This window comes from Maylandia zebra, linkage group LG14 (assembly GCF_041146795.1).
Source record: "Maylandia zebra isolate NMK-2024a linkage group LG14, Mzebra_GT3a, whole genome shotgun sequence".
In the NCBI taxonomy this organism is placed as follows: domain Eukaryota; kingdom Metazoa; phylum Chordata; class Actinopteri; order Cichliformes; family Cichlidae; genus Maylandia; species Maylandia zebra.
This window is the reverse complement of record NC_135180.1, coordinates 39,084,936-39,112,235: the sequence shown is the minus strand read 5'-3', so window position 1 is coordinate 39,112,235 and position 27,300 is coordinate 39,084,936. Positions and strand designations below refer to the sequence as shown.

The following is a 27,300-nucleotide window of genomic DNA, read 5'->3' as shown; positions in this document are numbered from 1 at the left end:
TGGAGTACCCCAGGGCTCTATGCTAGGTCCTCTTCAGCTTCTACTCGAATGTTCTGCCTTGATGTTCAAATCAGTGCAGATGGTACAGTAATAGATTGTACAGTGCTGTTAACCAGTAACTGAAACAAAACTTACATCACAGTGTTGAAGTAAATATAGTTGGGACAAAAAGCAACACTGATATCTCTCCACGTGACACAGAAGTCAAAGCTGGATTCCCACCAGAAAACAAAAATTGTTGGGAGGGTAACGTAATCTACCAGCAATGCTCCTCACTGTGGGCTTTAATCCTGTAATGGTTACATTATCATTACAATTCTCACTTCTAAGTACCAAATGTGAACTTGTGCTTAAATAAACGAGCAGTTCCTCCTCTGAAGGAGTCAGTGAGGTGCCTTAAAAATCCCAGACACTGACTTTAAAATTGCATAATCCAATACAGGTGCAGGGGGGCTGAAGCCTATCCCAGCTACCACAGGGCATGAGGCTGGGTACATCCCAGACTGGTCACCAGTCTGTCGCAACCCTACCAGCGGCATGGGTTTGGACTGTGGGAGGAAGCCGGAGGGAACCACGCAGACACACAGAGAACAGAAAAGTCAGAGGGTGGAGTCAAACTCACGACCTCGTTGCTGTTAGGAAACAGCACTAACAACTGCCAACGTGTTGGCGTACATGTCATCGTCATCAAATTAAAATAAATCTTCCCGGTCCATCACATAAATGTTTCAGAGGAAAGACAAACTTCTTGTTGTTAAGCGTTTAAGTTTTTATTAGTTGTTGTTTTTATTCGTACAGTGACTGAAAAACAACAGAGCGCTTTACATCAAGGCAAATATGTTATAATCCAAGTAGAAAGAAAATGAACACACAACTAAAAGAGAAACAACGTAACTGAAAATGACAGACATGCTAAAAACGTGATAAATATTAAAATAATAAGTCAAATAAAAATAAATATTTGGAGGAAATTGGACTCCATCAGGTTTCTGTGTGGAGTTTGCATGTTCTCTTCGTGTCTGTGTGGGTTCTATGTGTGGGTTCTATGTGCGAGTTCTATGCGTGGGTTCTGTGTGTGGGTTCTATGTGTGAGTTCTATGCGTGGGTTCTGTGTCCGGGTTCTATGTGTGGGTTCTGTGTGTGGGTTCTATGTGTGGGTTCTGTGTGTGGGTTCTGTGTGTGGGTTCTATGCGTGGGTTCTATGTGCGAGTTCTATGTGTGGGTTCTGTGTGTGGGTTCTATGTGTGGGTTCTATGTGTGAGTTCTATGCGTGGGTTCTGTGTCCGGGTTCTATGCGTGGGTTCTATGTGTGGGTTCTATGTGTGAGTTCTATGTGTGGGTTCTCTGTGTGGGTTCTGTGTGTGGGTTCTGTGTCCGGGTTCTATGCGTGGGTTCTATGCGTGGGTTCTATGCGTGGGTTCTATGTGTGAGTTCTCATCAGGTCCTTTTTTTTGGGAAAGAGCAGCAGCTGTGGCATATCAGCTGATCCAGGCTGTTCCCAATCTTTCTTTGAAAGCAGGGGCAGAAGGTCATCTGTGGGAATATGTTCCAGGTTTGTGATTCTCAGTTTTGCTCTCACAGAATCACACGTGCAGGAAACCCAGTCACAGCAGCTAAACCCTCCTAAAGTCCAGACAAGCTCTGAGCTCGCCGTGACATTCATGAGTGACGTGAGAAGGTCAAAAGCACACGCAAAGAAAATATCTCATCTGTTCCACTGAGCTTCATAAAGTTTTCCGTTTCCAAATAGGAGCTCATTTTAACAAATGGCTTTAATCATAGTTGGTCTACTTAATAAACGACCACAGTATTACTTCATCAGTCCTTCCTTCAGTGGTTACTGTGCTTTACACAGGAAACAACTCTGTATGGCCACAACCTGAGCAGCTCCTGATCTTATAACAGTCATCTCATTAATTAGATATTTTTAACTCCTCACCCGTCCATCCATTCTCTGCCACATGCCTCTCCTCAGCCACCCCCTACATCTTCCGGGGCGACCCTGAGATATTTCCAAGCCAACTGTGAGAGCTCATCACTCTGGGGTATCCTGGCTCTCCTCTGGGCCTGTCGTGTTGGGGTCATGGATTCTCCAGTGCAGCAGATGTTGATTGTAACACCAACCTGTCTAATTGTTTTTAGTCTTTCCAGACCACAACTTTGTCGCGCCTCTCTTTGTTGCACTATGGGACTCCACCACAGCCTCCTTATCATAGGCCACTGACACACAGCTCAGATAGAAAGGAGTACTGGCTCTCTCTCTCCCTCCTAAATGACCCCAGAGGTACTTAAACGTGGCTCTGACCTGGAGTTGGCACTTCACTCTTGTCCAGCTAACAACTGCGGTCTCAGACTTGGACGTGCTACTTCTCGTCTCATACGTAATGCAAACCTCCACAATCGGAGCTGGAGGTCATTGTTCGATGAAGCCATCAGACCACCAAAGCCAACACCCTACATCTCAAGTCTTTCCATGAAATTTCCTTCAAAGTCAGCAGGATGATCAGGGCCTCAGTTTTGAATGCACAGTTTAAAAGAACTCTTACATTAGAAGTAATGTGAATTCCTCTTTTAGCTGTTTCTCATACCTGGTTTATCCTGGACGCCAGTCTACTCAGCAATCTATTCAATTTCTTCCACTTGGGCTCGAGCTCCCACTCATGCGTGAGGACAATAATTTCAGAAGCAAAACATTGCATCGTGGTCCTGGGACAAATCTGCTGGAGGGAGAGAAAGGAGAGAGAGCAAAGGAATGATGCCATGAAGGAAAAAATCACAGCAGTCACAGTCATGCGCAGCTTCAGAAAGCAGCTTTGCATGATTGGCGGTTCAAAATAATCCTTCTTTATCGGACACGTGGCCGCGGTGAACCCCCTCAGTTCATTCTCTGTCTAAAACATGCTGTTTTAGCTCCTCCCTCTTAAAGACCACTGTCCTCTGATTGGCTGCTCCTGACAAAAAGAGGGTTTAAACATCAAGTGGGTGGAGCTTCTGTGCACGAGATGACCATATTAGGGATAAACAGCAGCCTGTAGGCTGAGCTATACTGAACGCACACTGAGCTCATTTATCTGTCAGGGGTGGCTGGAGCTCAGGTGGCAGAGCAGACCAGCCGCTAACGAGAAGGTCGGTGGTTCGATCCCATGCAGCCTGCATGCCAAATATCCTCGGGCAAGATACGAACCCAATGTTGCTCTGAGTGTGAATGTGTATGAGTGTTAGATACTCAGTCAGTGCCTGTGTGAATGGGTGAATGAATTAGTTGTATATAAGAACCAGTCCATTTACCATTCATGTGGCAGGAAATGTCATACAACTGAGATGATGGGAAAATACCAAAGACTGAGGAGACCTGTTATTGTGTCGGACCCTGTGGGTCTCTGCAGCTTTCATCATCTGAAGAATTCCCAAAACGAGTTGGGCGACAAGCTCGAAGAAACCAAACGTGTCCATTTTATGTTGAAAAAGCTTTAAAAATGAAAATGTAATTTTGTCACGGTCGTAAAAATGACATCAATATTATATTTTAACTTTTATTTCCTTTTTTAATGATACGAGGATAAAAACGTCCACAAGCCGCGGTGCACAGCGCTGAGGGTGACTGCGTGCACGTGGAGGCCACAGGAAGCCGCTGCAGCAGAGCCACCAACACGGAGCTGCTGCAGACATGACATTTGCTCTGCCTCATGTAGAAAACGTTCTCCTCACCCTGAAGGACTGGACACTGATATTTATGCCAGAGTCTTGAAGGAACCCTGCAGTGTTCCCGACACAGCCAATGTCCCTGTTAATGAAGCTATTCTGTAACTTGACCCCTGACCCCGGTGTCACAGCTGTGCTTGTCTGCTTCCTGAAGCTGCGTTCACTCTCACTCACTGCATCCATCTATTGCACTGTTACACATGAAATGTTTAAACAGCGGCTCCAGCAGAACATTAAGATCACTGAACACGGAGCACAAAGACCACGGTCAGTGCTTGACCTTTAACCTGAATGTGCACAAGCTGAAGCGATTAGTCAGCGGAGGATCTTTGCCTCTGTGTGTTGTAGTTATTAGTCTGTCAGGCATTTTTAGCTGCGGGCTGAAACGTGAGTCAGTGCTTTGTGCAGGCACATACCTCGTAGTCTTCCATGGTGGGTGTGTACAGGCTGCAGTTCAGCGACAACTGAAGGGAAAGAGAAAGTTAGCTGCACATGTGCGTAACCACCGAGAAGCGGAACATTTTCCAGGTACAAGAGCTCACTGTGTGCACGATGAAACCCTCTGAGACCAGAAGCCCCCGAAGCCAAGAGCTCTTCAAGTGCGCTTGCAGGCTCAGCTTTCAGCTGCATGCTTAGTGCTAATTAGCAAACAACACTACGGAGCTACAACCACATCCACCCAGCTCGCAGCGCAAATACTTTTAGAGCGGACTCGTTTTTCCAGGGACACTGACATCTGCTTACGTCATGTAAAAGAGAGGGTTTTTTTTCCAGGGAAAAAAACTCCTGTGGATTAATTTTGCATGAGTCACAACTGAAAACGATCTGCATGTCTGGGACTCAGAGACGATGCTCATTCTGCCGAAGCAGCTTTCCACGACTCTCAGTGAAAACAACCCTTCCTCCCCTCAGCTCGTCCTCTGTGTGACAAACTTGTTCTTTCTACGCAGAAGTCACTCTGCAGCTTAGGTGTGCGTTAGGTGTGTGCTGTACTTATTTTACATGACTCATCCTCCTCAACAATAAACGCATGCTTACATATCTTCAAGATAAGGCACCGAAGATACTGTTGCAGTTCACAGTTCACACACCTGAGTTCTGTGAAGTGCAGCAGTATGGATTGTAAAGCTGAGCAGGGTGAGGTACGAATCTCAAAGCCTAAAGCTGCTTTTGACCTTTGAGCATTAAAAAGCGTTCACGTTGCGTGATGTTGCGTGATGAAGTGCGTGTGTTTCTAAGTGAGCCATAAAGGCTTGCAGTCATACCTTTTTGGAGATGTTGGAGACTTTCTCCTTCAGGCTCTCGACCTGCACGTAGAGGTCCCTGCTGCATGGTCTTTGGGTGATGGCGATGATGTTGACAGAACACAGAAACACAAACACACTCACGAGAGCTGGCCTCTCCCTCTGCATGGCACAGGCGGCAAAACCATCATCTGCATCACATTATCCTCTGCTGTCTGCTGCCCCACAACTCACTGCAACATCCTCAAGAAATCTATCACAGCTGGGAGAAAGCAAGCCCCTCCGGAGGCTTCCACTCCCCGACCCTCCGACAGGATGCAGATGGCTTAAAGTGTCTTCAGCGTCTGTCCTCTGCTGGACTCCAGCTGAAACTCAACAGCAGTTGTAGAATGAAGAAAATCCTTTCTTTGGTTAGTTTTCAGGAATTTTTGGTCAAACTTCCAACCTTCACTCTTCCAGTCGTATGTCCCGCTGCTGGGGAAGGCTCCAGCTATCCAAGGAAAAGAGAAATTAATTAAAAGAGGAATGAACATCCAGAAGGACAAGTGTGGTGGAGTTTTGGCAGGTGATGGTTCACTTCGGGGGGAAAAGGTGCGTTATCCGGAGCTGCTGGTCTACACGTGGTTGGAGAGCATGGACTCCCTCTCTTCTGTCCCTTCTCACCCTCCAGTTTTCACTTTCTCACTCCTCCCCCTCTTCCTCCTCCTCTGGATTATTTGCATTTTACTTTCAAGATCCCACCTCTTTTCTCCAGCTGTTTCCTTTGCTCCCAGCGATCCCGAGTGCAGTGTTTCTTCCTCTAAACCCTGCAGGGAACAAAATCTACTCAACACACATCCTGGAGCTTCTCTGTGTTTGCCAACAGTCTGACTGACTAATCATCAAAACCTGCGAGGGCCGCAATTACCTGAGATAAAACATTTTCACTGAAAGTAAAGAGATGGAACCAGTGCCAAAGAACATGTTATATGGAAACAACAATGGAGCGAACGCAGTGAAAGTCATGGCAGGACTTGTGAGGGCGTCAGAGTTTGGTACTGGGACTTGAGCGGTTGGTCGTACTTTGGACCAAGACATGCTTACATCACGAGCTAGAAGTGAGATTATCAGTGTTATGACAACTTCAACACTGACTTCAAATCAAAGCAGCACAGTGCTGAAAGTTAATGAGGTAAATACATGTAAAGGCATTGTGAAATTTATCAAATATTTCCAAACTCTGCTGCAGGCAGCACACGTGGTAATATCAGCAGAAGATCAGCAGCCTTCTCACAGCGTGAAGGAAAAGGTTCAAACGTGCGATACTGTGAACTTAATCTGTGTGTGATTAGGAGCTCCGACCCCCTGATATCAGTGAGCAACAGTTTGATTTTTGTTTGATTTGGATCAGAGCTGGTTTGCACATCGAGGAGGCAGTGCGGCGCTGCTGCCAAAAAACTACATAAAGCACACAAACGAATACTCTGTTGGACTTAACAGTAATGGGAGCAGTTTCTGCAACCAGGCTAATGATAAAAACAACAATGATCTCTCAGAGACGGGCGATGAAAGCGTCTGTGAGCTTGTGCAGACTCTCAAACCCATATCTGCTAACAAGAGTCAACTTAAAGCACACAGTTTTCTCGACTAAGCCCTGGCACATGTCTCGGTGAGGAATTTCTCAGGTCAGTATTGGGAGGAAAGGCTCTGGGAAGTAAAAGCAACATAATTTATGGTGAAAGTTGTGTCTCCTTCAACATAAATGATGATACCTAATAACGTGCCGTGGAACAGCCTGGAACAAGAGCTCCAATTTCTTGGATGCGGAGGATCTGCGTGTAAAGCAGCTGGAATGGCACAACGTTCCTCGTCTCTCCCAGAAGTCTAGTGCTGCTTTTTGCAGATGTTTGCTGTTTGTCATTTAAAGGCTTCATGTTTTAAACTGACACATTTGTGAATCACTGGTTTCGGTTTTGTTCTTACGGGCTAAGGGACGGTGTCAGCTGAGGGAACATCTGCAAAATCAGCCTGAGACCAGACAGATGTTCCTCGCTCTTCCACCAGTATCTCATACCCCCCCCATAACATCTGTACAGTTACAACTCACCTGTGTAAGTTTATATTAGTAGGGGTGTGGCCTCTGACTGCCAGATGGATGGTGATACAGGCAGCTCTGCCGGCTGCGGTCTGTTACGCTTCGCCTCAGCTAAATGAGTCCCTGAAGGCTTCAAAATGCCGCTTAGAAGCTGATGAGTAATAAAGACATGTTCCAGGAAACACAGCAATGCCGTGGAGCACATATAGCACATGGACAATGTCCAGCTATATGTAGCGTGTGCTCTGGCTGTCACGGTCCTGGGACGTTGACCCAGTGTTTTTTGTTTGTAGTGTCTGTGCTCCTGCTGTCGTTTCTCTGGTGAAGGTTTAGTTCTTGTTCTCCTTCTTTGTTTCCGTGATCGTTCCTCTGCTCACGCTCGTCTCTGAACACCTCGAGTTCACTCGGCTCACCTCATCAGTAAACACTAGTGTCCCAACGCCACAGGCCGCCATCACACTGCCTCCGCCGTGTCTTACAGATGATGTGTGTGCTTTGGGTCATGAGTTGTTCTGCGCCTGCTCCATTCTTATTCTCGCCATCATTCTGGTAGAGCTTGATTTTGGTCTCATTTGTCCAACGAATGTTGGGGTTTCTGTTCACCATGGAGACGATTCTGCCATCATACCCCTGTTACGTTTCGGTGTTGTCAGTGTTTTGTTTTTTGCGTGACTGTCATGTATTTCCTGCTTTACTTTGAAAGTCTGTGTTATCTTAGTGTGTTCAGTTTACGCTTCCTTGTCTCGTCAGGTCTAATTTGCACCAGCTGTGTTTCCCTCCTGTGGTCCATTCCCTGATTGCTCCTTCTATGTATTTAAGCCTTGTGTTTCAGTTTGTCATGATCGCGATCTCCCCCCGTGTTGTAAATAAATAGTTTGTTGTAAATAGCTGTAAATGGGTTTTGTCAATACTTTCGTTTTGAGACACTTCCGTTTTGGGAATTTGGTGGAGAGCCTTAGTGGGGGTTTTTTGTCGTGTGTTTTTTCCTTATTTTTATTTTCCTGCGTTGCACGCCGGTTGCCTAGGCCGGGGTGTAACACCCCACTGGTGTCTTCTGTGGACGTCCTGGTCTTTTTGCGTTGCTGTCTCTCCAGTGCATTTGTTCTTTCTCAGGATGTACAAAGCTGTAGATATCACCCTTCCTAATATTACAGCATTTCTCAAATGTTTTTTCCTGTTTTCACAGTTTAAGGATTTCTTGTTTCACCTACATGGAGAGCTCCTTTGACCTCATGTTGTCTGTTCACAGCAAAATCATCCAAATTCAAGCACCACAACACAAATCAGCTCCAGGCTTTTATCGGCTGAATTGATAAAGACACAACAAAGGATCTGCCCACACCTGAACATGAAGCAGCCTTTGAGTCATTGTCCAGTTACTTTTGGTCCGTTTAAAAAGAGGGTGGCACGTGTTAAGGAGCTGCAACTCTTAACGCCTTCATCCAGTTTGAATTTGGAAACCCTCAAATGAAAGCTGAGAGTCTGCACATCACGTCCATGTCCGTTTTCTAACTATAATTGGAATATGTTTCAACAAACGGGTAAAAACCCAAACTTGTGTCAGTCCAAATATAAACATATATGAGCCTAACTGTATGTTTAGACAGAGAAATGCTAACTTCTTCCTTTTTCATAAATATGATTTTGAAATGCTGCCACTGTAAATACTGACTGAAGACAGAAGTTCTGGATGTACTGTGGAGGGTTCAGGTTCAGATAGTCACGTTCCCTCAGCCTTCCAATGTTTCCTATACTTCACTCTATGATTTAACCTCCTCCAACCGTACATATACTCCTAACTGCCATCATGACCCTACTGTGAAAATGCTTCATCTTATATTTAGTTATATCTGCCACCAGCATTAATTCTTTAACATGTACACAGAAGTTAAAACCAGCTGGATTTCTCATTAAATCTTAGAAATAAAACGAGCTCTTACCAACAGTCCGGTTGTGAGGACGGCTAATGATGAACTGCAGATCAACAAAGAATGCGTGAGAAGGCATGCGGAAACTAAAGGTTAAAGTCGAATAGAAGCAAAACTGAAACTGCACAAATACTTAAAGGAGTAGTGTGCATATCACAGGAGTTCAGTCAGCAGCAGCTCTTTGGCAATCTGCTTTAACAAGCAGGCTCAGGACTGCATCAGGTTTAACTGGCTCCTGTAATCCAAGCTTAATATCAGAAAATGTGACGGCGCTGATGGTGTTGGCATGTGTTAGAGATTTTCTACATTATACATTATAACCAAATCTCTATAATACAATATAATCAAGTAGGCCTTATATTCTAACCAAGTATGCCTTATATTTAGTGTGTTCATATATTTTCACCTAACCAAGTCTATTGTTAAAGGAAAACTGATGCATTCCTTACCTCAGTGTCTGAGGTGTTTGACAGCATGATATAATGATGCATTCTTTTCCTTTAGTGTCTGTGATGTCAGATAAAGCATGATATACTTCTGTATTCTTATCCCAGTGTGTGAAAGATCAGATAAGTTGATTTAATGTTTAACCTCTTCCCTGACAGTTAAAAGAGGAAGTACTATGTAACCCATTTTTGCCTTATAAATAAAGCAAGCGAGCCTGTGCTCGGTGTGTGTGTCTTCTCAGAGGCATTCACCCGTGCACACTCTGAGTCGGTCTGCAGTTGTCTCATTTCTCTTACTTGTGTTTGAACAAATGTCTACCCCTGACAGCATGTAACCTGGTGTGTGGCAAGATGGGGACTCACAGGTAAGGCAGGTAAAGATGTCACAGATGCCAGAGGCAGGAGGTCGGGCTTTAAAACTCACACTTTTATTTCCTGTATTTCTCAAACTGTCTCAGGTTTACTGGAAGAAGATTTAGTTGAAGTTCCCTTTTTTACCTGTTACCAGTAAGATTCTGGTCCCTGCAGATTGCCACCAGTGCCCTGCAGAAACCTCACAACTCATTCAGCGTTTTATTATGTTTTTAAACATGCATTAGTTTCATATTTTTGATTCTTTTAATAACCAATCTTTCAAGATACAATAATGTAACTGTAAAAGAAAAAACCTTCAACTCCAAGCATCACCAGGGAAGTACATCAGCTAAGGCTTTGTGTTCTCTGACCAGCTGGCAGGTGGCTGTGGGCGGTTGCTGGCAGCTGGTATCGTGAAATTGAGCCACACCAAAACCCCCTTTTGCTATTGCAAGTTGCGTCAGTTGCAAGTAGGTGACAAGGAGGATGCCAACCTGTCTGCAAACATTTGCCAACTGGTAATGAAACTGTGTGTGACACAAAAACTGGAAGTGGAGAATATCTGCCATTAGAAAAGTGTTGGTTTTAGAGGTAAGGCACGTTTTAAAGTTCAACTCCAGCTCGGCGAGTTTCTGCAGATGAGTCGGTGTCTTCCACGCAATCTGTAGGAGATCTGCTAGCAACAGTCGAGCTCTCACAAAGAGGCTTTTGATGCAGAAATCAGTGTGAATGATTCCAGCAATACACATGTTACCTAACAACACGAGATGCTTGTGGGTCGTTCAGTGGCCTTAAAGTCTTTCACACTGTTGCTATGGACGATTTTGAGATAGCAATCATATTTCTTTCCTGCCTGTTCTTTGAAGTATTGACTAAGCTGCAAAACTCGAACAGTGTGTTTTGCTTTAACAGGAGGAAAATTTTAATTCTCCCTTAGATATGCGGATGTAGGCTGCTGGCCGTGCCTCCCTGAGCCTGGTTTTGCTGGATGTTTCTTCCTGTTAAAAGATTAAATTTTAGTCATATGACACCAAATCACAGCAACAGTGGCCTCGAGGTGCTTTATATTGTAAGGTAGACCCTACAATAATACATACAGAGAAAAAGTGTGATTCAATGCAGAGAGGTCTGTTAATACATAGTGAGTGAGAAAGGTGACTGGAAAGGAAAAACTCAATGCATCATGGGAATCCCCGGCAGCCTACGTCTATTGCAGCATAACTAAGGGAGGATTCAGGGTCACCTGGTCCAGCCCTAACTATATGCTTTAGCAAAAAGGAAAGTTTGAAGCCTAATCTTGAAAGTAGAGATAGTGTCTGTCTCCTGAATCCAAACTGGAAGCTGGTTCCACAGAAGAGGGGCCTGAAAACTGAAGGCTCTGCCTCCCATTCTACTTTTAAATACTCTAGGAACAACAAGTAGGCCTGCAGAGCGAGAGCGAAGTGCTCTAATAGGGTGATATGGTACTACAAGGTCATTAAGATAAGCTGGGGCCTGATTATTTAAGACCTTGTATGTGAGGAGCAGGATTTTGAATTCTGGATTTAACAGGAAGCCAAAACAGGAGAAATCTGCTCTCTCTTTCTAGTCCCTGTCAGGACTCTTGCTGCAGCATTTTGGATCAGCTGAAGGCTTTTCAGTGAGTTTTTAGGACTTCTGACTGCTACTCATATGGGGTTGTCTGATTGTTAGGCTTTCTTTATAATACTGTATGGTTTTTACCCTACAATATGAAGCAGTTTGAAGCAACTGTTTTCGTGTCTTGGGATTATATAAATAAAAGTGTAGTGAAAAAAAAATCTCAGTGAAAATATGTGTCCAAACTGAGGAGTGACCCAAGTCTGCTAATGCTCCAGTATCCATCTTGGCAACCTCTGGAGTTCACGAGTTTTCCGGAGGAGGTTTCTGGACGGCGCTGGTATCAGCAGAGTGAGTACCAAGTTCAGCAAAAACACAGATATCAGCTTGGTCTGAAGTTAAAAGTAAAACTTTACCAGACACGTCATGTCAAACGTACACACGCATACACACACTCATGCATGCACCCAAGAGCTGAAGACACTGTGCAAAAATACCAAAATTACTTTAAGGATATTAAGTGCCAAAGAAAATAAGACTAACTTCATAAATAAACAATAAGATAAAAAAGAAGGAAAAAGGATTAAAAAAAGAGATGGATCATTAACCACAGTTAACAAGTTTTAACACTGGCCTCACACTGGCCTCAGACAGCCGCATATGGATGTTTGTCCAACACAATATATATATATATATATATATATATATATATATATATATATATATATATATATATATATATATATATATATATATATATATATATATATATATATATATTTAAAAAAAGAGAAAAGATCACAAAAATAATACACATGATTGGATACAGCATAGTTGGACCTTCAAAACATCTGTTTGCAGGGTTGGGATGTAGTCCAGCTCAATAAATGCTAAAAGTTTGAAAGTCTTTTCCAAAAAAAAGTCTCAAACGCATCCACAGGTAGTCCAGAACTGATCAAAGCAATCTTCCAACCTTTAGCTGGTCATAATCCATCACATCCAGCTGTGGACGGGGAGATCACATAGGAACAGTGTTACTTACAAAGTCCTTTCTTCTGCGCCATATTCTGACCTTTCTGCAAACACTTCCGTCAGCATGCATTCAGAGTCAGATAAAAACGTGAGGCCCGTATAAACAATGGGCTCAATTTCCTGATGAACCTTCAGTTATGAGTTGTGGAAATTTTGGTCCCATCAGAGTCAGGAAAGGAGGATAAAGATGACAGTGCTTCGTGGTGGGTTAACGTTTTGACTGAGGGCTGTTTCAGGCCCACCCCTCGCTCACCACTTCCTGTTTCGTAACCAACCTGTGACGTCACTGTGGCTACGTCCATCTTTTATAACAGACAGTGAAAAACTTGTTTTGTTTGTTGCGACATGTGAAGACTGCACATATAAAACATCTATCTTACACGGCGAGGTGAGGGCGGGACCATTTGTGAGAAACAAAACCACGTCCGCTGTGTTCTTTGCACATATTTTCCCTTCTGGCTCCATGAATGAAAGACTAGTCTCACTGCTTTATATCCTGTTACAGTTCTGAGGAAGAGCTGAAGGAAGCTGTGAGAGTCCGTTGATGCTTACTCTCCTCACCATCTGCCCCTGTGCTGCTACTCCAGCTCCTGCTCCACCCTGCAGGGTTTGGGTTAGGCTAACTTGGGCCGTGCTGAAGGAGGTTATTCTGCCACTTCCAGCAATTTGTAGGTTGACTGTGGTGGCATAACTGGCCTTGTGGTTGCCCTGTTTGGGTAGTGGTGATGCTCTTGAGGGCAGGGGAGAAGAGACTGGGGACACAGGAGGTGCTGTGGTATAGATTTGAACCTGAGGCGGTGGTTTGATGTGGAATTGGTGGTGTTGGTAGGGGGCAGGTGGAGGAGAGGTCATTCCTGAGGTGGACAGAGTCAGACTTGAGGAGGTGAGGTTTTGCTCACTGGAGGGTCGGCTAAGGTAGGCGCAGATCAGCTGGCTCCGACAGTTTCCCTCCTGTAACTCGGGATCTTCCCAGTCTATCTGCCTGTCTGATGAAGCGGTGGAGGACACAGGGGGAGGAGACGAGGCACTGATGGTGCAAGTATCGCCTGTATCCGGGATATCCGTTCCATTGTATTTGTTTGAAAGCTCTCGCACATCTGGCCAGGGCACGCTGGTAAAATGCTGCCCACCCCCGGTGCCGTTCCCTGGGGAAAACTTGCTGGATGAGGGTGGGGACTGAAGCCCATTTTCAGGGCTGAGGCATGCGGGTGAGCTGCTGTAAGAGGACCATCCACTCCTTGGACTGACCGGACAGGACTCGTGTTGGTCAAAAGAAGGATGGGCATTTCCACTGAAACCTAGGGACCTTCGGCTGCTGTCTGCCCAGGAACGTCGCTGGGCAGCAGCGTTGAGCCGGGCTGGGCTGGAAGGTCTGTCGGCCAGGCTGGAGGAGAAAGACCTGCGGAGGCTTAGGGAGGTGGTAGGGCAGGGTCCAGAAGGGAAAGATCCTTTGAAACCACTCTGTGGGACAAAGGAGGACGAAGAAGAAGTTGGGAAAGAAGCCAATGTTGATGAAAGAGAAGGAGAGGCAGAGGAGGAAACATATCTAGCGTTTCTAGGCTGAGGTGTCGCAACATTGTTTGCCCAAACATTCACTGACACACCGATAGGAGGTGGGGAGAGGATCCGCGGGCTCGGACATGAAGAAGAACTCATGGAAGAGGTGATGGGTAGCTCCAAAGTTAGACCTAATGGGTTATGGGAACTTGCACTTCCTAGCCTTGAGCTCCGGGGATGGGGCGGTTTATTTGCCATGGGGGAGGAGAAATTGTGCTGTGGAGGTGGAGAGCAGAGGTGAATGAATGAAGCTGGAGAGGGAGATGGGGACTGAACTCGTGAGTTGGGTTCGGATGCGGAGAAAGGCCGGGCTACACGGTTGTGTGATCCTGACCAGAGAGAATCTTGGGATTGTTGCTTTACCGCGGCTTTACTGGTCCCATTAGAGAATGTCTCCTTCTGTGGACTTACCAACCAACCTCCGTTACTGAGAGCACTGCTCAAGCTGCAGCTCACTTGACTGATTGCTGTGCTGTGATTGTTGTTGTTGTTTGAGTTCTGTGAAGAACCAGTTTTGCTGTGAAGGAATGAGGGACGTGGTGAAGAGGATGAAGCGTAGGCCGGCTGGTAATGGGATGGACTTGGAGAGCGTTGGGAAAGAGAGGGAGGAGAAGATGGCATGAGGGACGGAGAAGTGCAAGAGGTCCGGAGAGTGGACGGTGGGCATCTTGGATGGTGGTACCCATCCTTGGAACATCCTAACTGAGCACAAGCAGGTGTGCTGGAAGGAGGTTTGGGAGAAGGGGAACGCCGTCGTAAGTGAGAGGAAGGTAAGGAGGGACTTTGATTCACGCTGTTGCGGGCAGTGTTGTCTTTTGCCATACTCTGACTGATAGACTGACTGATGCAGGAGGCAGCTAAGGATTTGGTAAATGTGGAGGAAGAGGTGATGGGGGAGGAGCATGTGGGAGAACGAAGGGTAGAGGATGATGTAGGGGAGGGAGGAGGGCCTCTTACAGATGATGAGGAAGATGCAGGAGAGGGGGTAGACGGGGCTTTCCTGGTTAAAGGGGGAGTCGGAGATAAGCTGGAAAGAGCCTTGGAGATGTTGTTTGGGCATACAGGAGTCGGAGAAGATGCTGGAATAAGCCTGAATGGTGAGGAGCAAGGTGGTGCTCGTACTGAGGAGGTAGGAGGAGCTCTATGAGGAGAAGGAGAGCGGTGTCTCAGGCTGGGTTGGAAGGCTGAGGGTGCAGAGGTGCCCTGGTCAGGCGTGGTAATAGCCTGGGTAGTTCTCTCCTCCTGAGTCTTGAAGATCGGAAGTTTGGTCGGGCATCCTGGCTCTTTTGGGTCCCTGTAAGTTACAGAGAAGCACAGATTTAAAAACATCTAGTTTATCGAATTAAATAAAAAAATCACTGCAGTTATACTTAAAGAAGCTTCTCTGACAGGGGCATTGTGACTCTCGTCTTTCCAAGTGATAAAAGCCCAGCTAACACTACAGCAGAAGGGCCAAAAATGGCACTTTAAGCTCAATGTAAGGAACGTTCACTAGTTGGGACCACATCCTCATTTAGGTTTGACAGCGTTTCTGGTAAATAATGGCAGATGATGTGAGCGTGAACTGAAGCTCTGGTTTGGGAAAGGCCTCAGAGGCGACTGGCAGCGGCTCCTGGGCCGGACGGATCCCCGTCAGCTAACTTTCTTATCAGTACTCTATAATGTCAATGTTCTACTTTCACTGCGGCTTTAGCTACAGTTTAAGAGAGTTAAACTATTCTGACTGACCACAATTTAGGGAGAGTTTCTTTCCTTAAAATCTAGATTTTTTCCCTCCTATTTTGACTGGTACGATCTTACTTCTGCCAGACGAATTTTTTTCCCCCTTGTTAAGCCACTGAACTTTGACCAAGCATAAAAAGCGATGACCCAGTGTTGTCTCTACATATAAGAGACAACTTAGAAAAGAAGCAGTTTTAATTGCATCTTTAGGCTCCTTGTTGCCAGCAGCCAGTCACAGAAACACATCATTTGTTCCCATTTCCTGAGATGAATCCATGAAAAATGTCAAAAATAACAATAAAGATAGTTTGATATGAAATACTATTGATCAGTACAAACTGATCAGCTGTTAGCTGAGAGTATTTCAGCATGGCGTGCAGCGTGTTCTTAAAAATCAGAGGAAAATGGACAAGTGAAGGACAAAAGAATAGGTTTGATCTACAGTGTCTGAAACGACGTCCATAAGAAAGAGGAAGAAATTTTCATCCTTCACCGAAACTTCGTCAGAAACGCTCTCAGTGGAAGGACGTCTGCCAGAAGGCCGTTGATAATGAAGAGAAACGTGGTGCAAAGGCTGAGGCATGAAAACGACACAAGAACTGGACTGAAAATCAGGTCTGATGGAGCGATGGATCCATATGTGAAATTTGAAAAAGAAGAGCCCAGACCTCAAAATCACTGAAGCAGTGAGAGATCATCCTGACAGAGATCAGCAAAAAGGCAGAAACATCCAAAGAGGAGCTTTGAACGTCCTTCAAGAAGCCCAGAGAAGTATTCCTGAAGATTCCTTAAGAAACACGGAGAATTAAGGTGGTCATACTCAGTGTTGGTCAAGTTACTTGAAAAAGTAATCAGTAACTAATTATTGATTACTTCTCCAAAAAAGTAATCCAGTTACTTTACTGATTACTTATTTTCAAAAGTAATTAATTACTTAGTTACTTAGTTACTTAGTTACTTTTTAAAAACACGATTTACAACCTGAAGAGGTGATAAAGTGATAGATCTTTCAGCCCAATTCTACTTTTTCTACATAATCCATCATACAAAATGTAATCAAATGGAAAAGCCTCTTTTTAAAACTTGTTTTATTAGTTTTAATCTTTTAACTTTATGCATCAAGCAAAACATTTAATTATCTGCAACATTCTCTGACTGGAAGAAATTAGTTTAACATTTAAACCTATTTCCTGCACATTCCAGCACATAAAATAAAATAGTTTTTGTGTTTACACTCAGTCTTTCAAATAGATGCAAGTAAAACACAGCAGAAAATAAATAAAGTCAAAGACTCAGCGGTCCTGTTGCTCTATTTTCACCTGTAAAGCAGGAGTGGGGTAGGCGGAGGGTTACCCTGGTGCAGGTGTGCCGCGGTCAGTGGAAGAATCCGCGAGTTTCTCTGTGAGTTTCCCATTACGTCGTAGCTACTCGGTGCTTGTTTGGAAGTTTAGGGGTTTTTTCGCTGTAAAAAGAAGTTTTCTTCCCACGCACAGCGGACACTAATGTTTTTGTCACTTTTTATGGAATCAAACTCAAAGTAAGGTCAGTACTTCCACACTTTAAACGCTGCACGCTCATACTCTCTCCCACAATCGATATATTATCCACTGTTGATCTGCACACAGCTGTTGTCACTCGCTTACGTCACTGTCATGAGACATTCTCACAAAAAATCACGGTTTTAGTAACGCAGTAACGCAGCGTTCCTACGGGAAAGTAACAGTAATCTAATTACCGTTTTTGCAATAGTAATCCCTTACTTTACTCGTTACTTGAAAAAAGTAATCGGATTACACGTTACTGCCCATCTCTGATCATACTAAACATTGACTTTCAAGTTCTTTAGAACTGTACAAAGTACTGTATAAAACGTTTTAGTGGTAACAGAAAGTTGTAATGTGACAAACAAAGGTAAATTATGTGGCTGAAGGCAAATTCTTCTACTGATCAGAAGCCAGATAAAATTTAGTCTGGCTTGAAATAAAGTGCCAAAGATTACAAGAGCAAGAGAACCTCGAGGCATACGCTTTAATGAAAACATGTGTCCTGGCTTGAACTTCACCTTCGTGTTAATACAGCCACATTTCATTTCTTATATAAAAGAAGAAAAAAGAAGCAGATCAAAATATGTTAAACTGAAAAGCATGGGCTGGGCTTGCTGGTTTATTAGGGGTTCGAGTTCATACACACAGACCAGGTTCCCCTTATTGGCCACCTTCATCAGATTATCATTATTACTTTGTAAAAACTCTTCCAATTGCTCACGAAATCTCTAAAGTGCAGTTATTCTGCTCATTTCCTGCTGCATGCTTTTAGTTATTTAACTGTGCATGATTCACACTTCAGAAATACCCTTCTTATCTCATACTGGGCCTTAATTCAGCTCTTGACTAACTGCCAGTCACAACCTTTGGGAGCTGTCAGAGCAGTGTGAGCTTGCACAGATTCTGGGTTTTCTGCACTTTTGCTTGTCAGTTATCAGGTCCATACACACCTGTGGTCACCTTCAGGCATGCTATTGACATTCGGGGGATCAGATGAAGCCCGTCCGCCCAGCGTCGTCAGCAGGTCGAGCGGCCTTTGGCTGGTGAATGTTGGGAGATGGTCTTCAGACTGCAGCTGAGCGGGATTTGATGGACGTGGTTCATTTTCTCTTAAACTGTGATGCCCTGGGGTTTCTGTGAGTGCGTGGCAGCTTGCGTGTGAAGAGCCAGAGGCTGTGAGTAAGGGAAGACTCTGGGAAGGCTGAGCAGGAAGCTCTCCTAAGGGTCTCCATTCACCAAAGCGCCCTGCTGAACCCTCATCGCTGGAGAGTTCCTCTGCTGATGTCTTCTGCGGACGCTGGTTTCGCAGCACAGTGCTGCCCTCCTCTGTTTCTCTCTGCTCTCTGCTCGGCCCTGGGTGAGGTCTTGCAGAGCTGTTGCACTTTCCTGAAGACGCGTCTGCATTTGCATTTCCTGTGCAAACACTGAATTCAGGCGCTGCGTAAACATTCACGTCTTTGCTCAGCGTATCCTTGTTATCTGTGAAGCTGTGTTCTACTCTAGCTTGTATACATTGTTCAGCTGCTGCGTCCTGCTTGTCTTTGTCTTGGTTATCTCCATCTTTGGTCACTTTTCTGCAGTGCTCAGCACACAGAGGTGGCTCCGAGGGAGCGGGTTGGGTGATGATTTCTCCAGACTCTCTGGCTGAATAAGCATGGTGCTGACCACTCTGCTGCTCCGGCCTGCAGGCAACCACAAGGAGAAAAGTAGTGGGAATGAATCTGCTGCTGCTGCTCTGAACTGCAAACCAAATTTAGCTAATCTCACTCATTTCAATGTGCACCGTGGTGAGCCTATAAAATGCTAGAAAGACCATTTCATGTCACGCTTGTGGTTTCTGTCGGATCTGAGCTTCACTCCTTCTGCCTTCCATCATTTATAAACATTTGGTCATTTACCATGGTACTGACTAATGTTTATTCATGTATGTATATGATTAACCATAATTTATCATCAACTCAACTCATTTTTTGTACTCAATCCTTTATTGTTATAGTCCTTTCATTTTTACTTAATTAGTAAAGTACTCACACATCTGGATGCACATCCCTGTTCTCATTCAGGGGGTCATCCCTGGAGGGGTCCTTGTTACTGGCAGGGCAGCACAAACTGGAGCTCCAGTCTCCAGCTTGTGTCCTGAGATGCTGAATGGTTGTTGTAGAAGATGAGGATGCTCCAGGTGAGGTGTACCTGTGCTCATAGCTGTTCACCTGGGTCAGACTGGATGATTGGTTGCTTAACAAAGGGGCTGGATTTTCTTGAGGTGTGGTGGAGGTCTGGGAAGTTTCACTCAGAGTACAGCCTACACCAGAGTCTCTTTCTCTGCTCAAAGCAGAGATGAAGTCTCTCGGCCTGGAGAGGCTAATTCCATTCGTCTGCTGGGTGGTCATCTGTTCTTTGACAAACACATGACCAAACGACTGAGGTTCAACTGGCTCCATCGCAGCCTCCTGGACATCTGGGAAAAACAATGAAATATAGAGTATGAACCAAACATGAAACAAACAATTAAGCCACTGCTTCCAAGTATTTTCCTGTCCAACAAAACAGACGAATCAACAGGTGTGTATGGGACAGCAGCATTACACTGCTCACAGAGACTTGGCTGCAGCAAAACACACTGGATAAAGCCTACAGCAACATCTACCACATCGAGGTTTGTTAGACCACAGTTCAATACTGCTGATCCCTGCATACACGTTAGGAGGAGAGCCCCCCAGCCACAAAGAAAACCTGGCCAGAAGGTGCATCACATCAGCTGCAGGACTGGACGGTGTTTGAACACCAGGACCTCGAAGAGCACACAGCATCAGTGCTCTCATATATTAACTTCTGTACCAACAGTGTCACTGTGGACAAACGTCTCCGGGTGTATTGCAACCAGAAACCCTGGATGACTAAAGAGGCCCAGGTCCTGCTGAAGCAACGTGACGCCGCTTTCAGATCCGGTGATGGTACGCAGTACAGTGCAGCCAGATCTGAGCTGAAAAGAGGCAACAGAGAAGGCAGCGTACAAGAGGAGGATTTAAGACCACTTCAGCAACAACAACTCAGGACAGGTATGGCAGGGAGTTCAGCACACCACCATCTCTCACCTGGAACAACAGGGCCGTTACGCCAGGCTGCTCTTTCTTGACTTTAGCGCTGCTTTTAATTTGATAATCCACAGACAGACTAATAGTGAAACTGCTGGATATCGGACTTCCTTCTACCACCTGCAGCTGGATCAGAGACTTCCTCTGAGACCGTGGATAGAGTGTTACACACACACTCATTCTTTTTATTTTTTCATTTTTTGTATTTATTAAGTTACCGTGTTGTGTTGTTTGTGTTGTGCATAATGCCGACGTGGGATGAGCACTGACAAAAAAGAGAGATCTTATCTTATGTTAACACAATAATTTGGTCCTGGACTCTCTTTAAAGAACCCAAAGTCACAGCATCTTAGAGGAAGTCTTAGAAAAGGCAGCTTACCTGGTGTGAGGCTCTCTGCTGTCTTTACTGTCCTCTCTTCCTGGATCTCTTTGGTCTTCCAGCTCATGGTTTGAGTCTGGTTCTGGTCTTCAGCTTGAATCTGACATTGCCGCCTTTGTGTTACGTTTTGGGTTTGAACTTTGACCATGGAGTAAGTTTGGGTTGCACATCTCGACTCTGACTGACCGGTTTCTGTTTCATATTGTTTTTGGTGCTCAGCTGTAACTTGAGCTTCAGCCTGTATCTGACTTCTACTTTGGCTCGGGCTTGCGGGTCCAGACAGACTAGCAGAAACCACCGATTGGTTCCGTCCACTATTGGAGCGTTTTTGATGCAGGGGGACCTTCATGGTGCTGGCTTTGGCGCTGTACATTCGAGCCAGTGTTTGGACCTTGCTTAGAATACGCTCTGAGTTTTCTATCAGCACAGGGTCTACCACGGGGTTCGCCTCGAATAACCCGATACCAGCCACATCCGATCCCATGGTCTCGAACAGGGCTCGGTTAGCAGTGACAATCCTGGAGTGGCGAGACCATCGACCCACTTTTATCTGACTGGGAAGGTCCTCGAGGTTCCCAATGGCCTTTGCTTGGTCTCTGCTTCTGGTTCTAGTCCAGATGTTCTGGGTTTTTGTCTCAGGTTTTTCGCACGTATTCACAGGTGTAGAGGTTTCTTCATGGCTTCCATTAGCCTCTGTTGAGCCTGGTGGGTTAGCTTCATGCCCATTTGTAATAGCTTGGTTTCCAGCACCAGGCATGGTTGTTTGATCTCTGGACTCTCCTTCCACCTTCTCCTCCCGTCTTTCCACCAACGATCCTTTGCAAACATTCTCATTTTGATCCTGAATCTTTGTTTCTTCTCCAATAGGCCTGCTTTGGTTTGATTGCAAATTTACCGGATTTGGAGTCTCTTCGTCGTTACTCGCAGCAGAGGATGAAGACTTGACTCGGTCCTCTTCTCGAAAATCCAAAGAGCTCATTGGTTTATCAGCCTGTCCATCACTCTTTGCATCTGCTAGTACTGGAAATGGGGAAGAAACTGGACCAGAGGAAGAAAGGTGCTCCCTATCAGTATCTCTTTCTGGTTCTTCGAACTTGGACAGTCCACTTTCTGACTCCCCTTGGTGACCACCGACATCAAAGCGTGACATGGTCTCCTTTACCAAGCCAGAGGGAATTTGTGAGAAACTGTTTCTCCTTTTTGACCCTACTTCTTCAGCAAGCTCTTCATCCTCTTCCTCGCCCTCTTCAGCCTCAGCTGCTGCCTCATAGTAACTTCTTATCTTTTCAATGATCTTCTTATCTCTCTTGGTGAGGTGGGAACCTCTTGTAGGCGGGTGATATCTCTTGTTGGGCTGGTTAGGGGCTCCTAGATTTGAGGAGGAAGTTGTGGACTCTTCTTCTTCTATCGGTATGACTTTGTTTTTGCTTTCCTCCTCTTCTGAGACGAATCGATGAAGGTCTAGTGTTTGGGGTGGAACGATCTTGTGTCTATCCTCGTTTTCACTCGTTTTCGTCTTCTCTTTATCATTTTCTTGTACTTCTCCAAGCACCACTTCTCCCTTTTCCACCTGACTTTCTGCAACTTGAATTTCTTGGATTTCACTTTCTGTTGTCTCATTTTCTCCAGTCTGACTTTGGACGATGTCATCCTCAATCTCTGCTCTTTCCTGTTCCTGTGGCATTGTGTGTGTTTGTTCTTGGCTGGAGGTGACTGGGGGCAGCGGGCAGGTGAAGTTGGTCTGGTTGGATAGAGGCTCTTTGGGCTCATCCTTGATCTGTACCGGGGAAAAAAAGTAAGAAGAAACTTACAGTCATATGAATCCTAGCATGTGCTAATGTAGCTGGTGGGATATGGACACCCACTTAACAGTTTAGTGAATAGTTTAAAGAAAAAGAGGGAAATCACTGGAATTTGTTCAAATATCTGCCTGAATTTGGTTTGTTTTGTTAAATTAATAAAACCTTGAACAAGAACATGTGTAGTAAAGGAGTTGTTTGCTTGAGGTCTTTGGTAATGGATGGTCTATCTTAAGGCTCTTTCCTGATAAACATGCAGTTTGTCATGTGATAAGATTTTAAGCCACAATGTTCAGATGTCAAAACCCAGGATTTGACCTCTTTATACGTGAGGTTTCACAAAGGTTGGTCTTCAGTAAATCAGTGAATAATCAATGACATCGCAACATGGTGTGACAGTTTCATGAATCTAAACAAGTATGGCTAGAAAGAAAAATATAGTCCACTTGAGGCTGACTCAGACTCGTGTCCTCAAACGTGGTTGACCACATGTCAAGTTATGGTGGGTGTTCTGTTTTCTAACCGTCATGTGAGTGTGGATGGCGGCGAGCCCCTCTCTGGCTCTACTCTGGTTGATGAACTCCAGGATCTCCTCTGTGATGGACAGAGTGGGAGGAGGACTGAAGGGGGTCAGCTCCTCTTCCTCCTCCTTCTCCTCATTTAAACAAAAATGAAAAGACACCATTAAAAGGATGCTATGAGTGTTTGATACAGTCCTGTTTTCAAACCTACTATCTGTGCACAAGTTTGATTAAATACATTTTATTATATTACTGTAGTGGGATTGCAGTGGGAATTGGCTCAGCTCAGGGCTCCTGAGCCGATGTAAGTTTCCATCCATCCATCTGTCTACTCACTCATCCATCCATCCATCCATCCATCCGTCTACTCACTCATCCATCCATCCATCCATCTACTCACTCATCCATCCATCCATCTGTCTACTCACTCATCCATCCATCCATCCATCCATCCATCCATCCATCCATCCATCCATCCATCCATCCGTCTACTCACTCATCCATCCATCCATCCGTCTACTCACTCACTCATCCATCCATCCGTCTACTCACTCACTCATCCATCCATCCATCCATCCGTCTACTCACTCACTCATCCATCCATCCATCCGTCTACTCACTCACTCATCCATCCATCCATCCGTCTACTCACTCACTCATCCATCCATCCATCCATCCATCCATCCATCCATCCGTCTACTCACTCACTCATCCATCCATCCATCCATCCATCCATCCGTCTACTCACTCACTCATCCATCCATCCATCCATCCATCCATCCATCCGTCTACTCACTCACTCATCCATCCATCCATCCATCCATCCATCTACTCACTCATCCATCCATCCATCCATCCATCCATCCATCCATCCATCCATCCGTCTACTCACTCATCCATCCATCCATCCATCCATCCATCCATCCATCCATCCATCCATCCATCCATCCGTCTACTCACTCATCCATCCATCCATCCATCCGTCTACTCACTCATCCATCCATCCATCCATCCGTCTACTCACTCATCCATCCATCCATCCATCCATCCATCCATCCGTCTACTCACTCATCCATCCATCCATCCATCCGTCTACTCACTCATCCATCCATCCATCCATCCATCCGTCTACTCACTCATCCATCCATCCATCCATCCGTCTACTCACTCATTCATCCATCCATCCATCCATCCGTCTACTCACTCATTCATCCATCCATCCATCCATCCGTCTACTCACTCACTCATCCATCCATCCATCCATCCATCCGTCTACTCACTCATCCATCCATCCATCCATCCATCCGTCTACTCACTCATCCATCCATCCATCCGTCTACTCACTCATCCATCCATCCATCCATCCATCCGTCTACTCACTCATCCATCCATCCATCCATCCATCCATCCATCCATCCGTCTACTCACTCATCCATCCATCCATCCATCCATCCATCCGTCTACTCACTCATCCATCCATCCATCCATCCATCCATCCATCCGTCTACTCACTCATCCATCCATCCATCCATCCATCCATCCATCCGTCTACTCACTCATCCATCCATCCATCCATCCATCCATCCATCCGTCTACTCACTCATCCATCCATCCATCCATCCATCCATCCATCCGTCTACTCACTCATCCATCCATCCATCCATCCGTCTACTCACTCATTCATCCATCCATCCATCCATCCGTCTACTCACTCATTCATCCATCCATCCATCCATCCGTCTACTCACTCATCCATCCATCCATCCATCCATCCGTCTACTCACTCATCCATCCATCCATCCGTCTACTCATTCATCCATCCATCCATCCATCCGTCCGTCTACTCATTCATCCATCCATCCGTCTACTCATTCATCCATCCATCCGTCTACTCATTCATCCATCCATCCATCCATCCATCCATCCATCCATCCATCCGTCTACTCATTCATCCATCCATCCATCCATCCGTCTACTCATTCATCCATCCATCCATCCATTCGTCTACTCACTCATCCATCCATCCATCCATCCATCCATCTACTCACTCACTCATCCATCCATCTACTCACTCACTCATCCATCCATCCGTCTACTCACTCATCCATCCATCCGTCTACTCACTCATCCATCCGTCTACTCACTCATCCATCCATCCATCCATCCATCCATCTACTCATTCATCCATCCATCCATCCGTCTACTCACTCATCCATCCATCCATCCATCCATCCGTCTACTCACTCACTCATCCATCCATCCATCCATCCATCCGTCCACTCACTCATCCATCCATCCATCCATCCATCCATCCATCCATCCATCCGTCCACTCACTCATCCATCCATCCATCCATCCATCCATCCATCCGTCTACTCACTCATCCATCCATCCATCCATCCATCCATCCATCCGTCTACTCACTCATCCATCCATCCATCCATCCGTCTACTCACTCATCCATCCATCCATCCATCCGTCTACTCACTCATCCATCCATCCATCCATCCGTCTACTCATCCATCCATCCATCCATCCATCCGTCTACTCATCCATCCATCCATCCATCCATCCATCCATCCATCTACTCACTCATCCATCCATCCATCCATCTACTCACTCATCCATCCATCCATCCATCCATCCATCCTGACATCAGGTCAGCACTAACGCAGATACATCCTCTGAGGCTGCAGTGCTGACGAGTGCTAGCACAAGCTAAAGTTACCTCCTCCTTGTTCGGTCGTAGCTGAGGCTTCAAACTGGCGCCGCCTCGCTCGGACTCCACCTCTATGACGGAGGAGGCCAACGTGCTGCTGCTGCCTGCTGAGCCCAGGCTGTCTGCGTGGCACAGCTCGCTTTCACTGCCCGCCTGCTGTTACAGTAACAGTTTTCTTTAGATTTACAGTCCAGCATAAACACCATAAAACCAGCAGTGCAAACTCACACTCATCACTGTTCAGCGCTCCAAACTGAAATCACTGAAATCTCCCTCAAACTACAGACATACGTCTAAATGGACATAAATATACATAATACATATATACATATATAATGCATATATGTATTATGTAATACATATATTGACATAAATGTGAATGTTCATGTTTAAGTTTCCTCCCATTCCCTCCCCGACATGCTCAGCACCCAACAAATTTATGAAGCGATAATAATAATCTGGGCCAGCTAGACCTCATGAAAATATAACTGTACAGATTATAAAAATAAATAATAACTATTATCACAAGAAATCTTTAAATATATATATATATATAAATATACATGTTTATACGCTGATTGTGAAAAACGATGTAGTTGAGATGTTGGACCAGAGGATCTTTGATGGTTAATGAAGCGTTTAATAGCTGAGCTGCACATTTGCCAGAAATCTGAACGCGGTCTCACCTTCATAGCTGCGAGATTCCCGGGTGGAGCGAAGCGGTGGGGCGAGACGGGTGACAGATGCCGTGATGGATGAGAGCAAAGAGAACGGTGTTATCAAAGTATTATTATTGTTTTCAGGCACTTAGCAACTTGGCATCTGAAACTACATAACCACAAGTTTCATGTTTGAACAATGCTTGAGCCAGGCAGGCCCGAGCCAAACCCACACCCCGAGAGCTGCAGGAAACATGAGTCGGTCTAATTTGCTTCTCGCAGTCAACGACATGCATATCGGAGCAAACACATTTCCAAGTTCAAACATGTCCCACTGTGGCAACCCCTCAGCTTTGCAGCTTTCAGCTTTCCCATTCAGAAACAGACGTGATGTTTCAGAGCTCATCTTTCAGATTTCTGCGCTTCAGCAGGTAAATGTCACTCCAGGAGCAACAGCTCCCCCTGGCTGTGGAACTGCACCATTTCTATTCACAAGTTGTGAAAAACAAGTTGTGGTGAACAGCTGTTGTTAGTTACTGAGATCCAGGCCCAGAACCAAAGTCCGCACACTCGGACTGGGAGACTGGTTCCCGATGAGCTCACGGATTCTTTCTGAGCATCTCTGCCAGCTCCGCTCAAACGATTACCCACAATTCATACATCACTGTGGCACTAAACCGGGGTTTGTAACAAACGCACAAACAGGGAGCAATCCACCTGAAAATGACTGGAAAACTCCCGTTTTCTGGAAAGCAGAGGGATTATTCACCAATATTGTTTGTGGATTTCTCTTAATTATTTAGTTTTGAAGTAAAACGAGTGTGGATGAAAGACGGAAGAAAGTCCATCGTTTTGCCAGAAAACATTAACCAGGTCTAAGCGCCGTCGTTTGCAGCGGAGGAATCTCTGTGGGAGCTTTCTTTGCTTCTCCACCTCCACGTGACCCT

The 27,300-nt window shown here is 45.3% G+C and overlaps 1 protein-coding gene across 3 annotated transcripts in view; it reads right to left on the bottom strand.

Annotated features, from left to right (window-relative positions):
• LOC143412374 (uncharacterized) overlaps nt 1-26,470 on the bottom strand; it is a 29,208-nt gene extending 2,738 nt beyond the window's left edge. The window contains exons 1-10 of one of the 3 annotated variants that reach the window (XM_076873508.1): nt 26,381-26,470; nt 25,704-25,850; nt 22,978-23,109; nt 20,656-22,432; nt 19,213-19,639; nt 18,132-18,863; nt 8,961-15,209; nt 4,968-5,436; nt 4,119-4,166; nt 2,589-2,720 (exon numbers count right to left, since the gene is read on the bottom strand). In XM_076873508.1, coding sequence (XP_076729623.1) covers nt 12,848-15,209; nt 18,132-18,863; nt 19,213-19,639; nt 20,656-22,432; nt 22,978-23,109; nt 25,704-25,850; nt 26,381-26,386 — 5,583 coding nt within the window. In that variant the 5' untranslated portion in view covers nt 26,387-26,470 and the 3' untranslated portion in view covers nt 2,589-2,720; nt 4,119-4,166; nt 4,968-5,436; nt 8,961-12,847. The remainder of the gene's footprint in view (nt 1-2,588; nt 2,721-4,118; nt 4,167-4,967; nt 5,437-8,960; nt 15,210-18,131; nt 18,864-19,212; nt 19,640-20,655; nt 22,433-22,977; nt 23,110-25,703; nt 25,851-26,380) is intronic. The other 2 variants (XM_076873507.1, XM_076873509.1) reach the window with 2 other exon arrangements.
• Between the last annotated feature and the right edge of the window lie 830 nt (nt 26,471-27,300).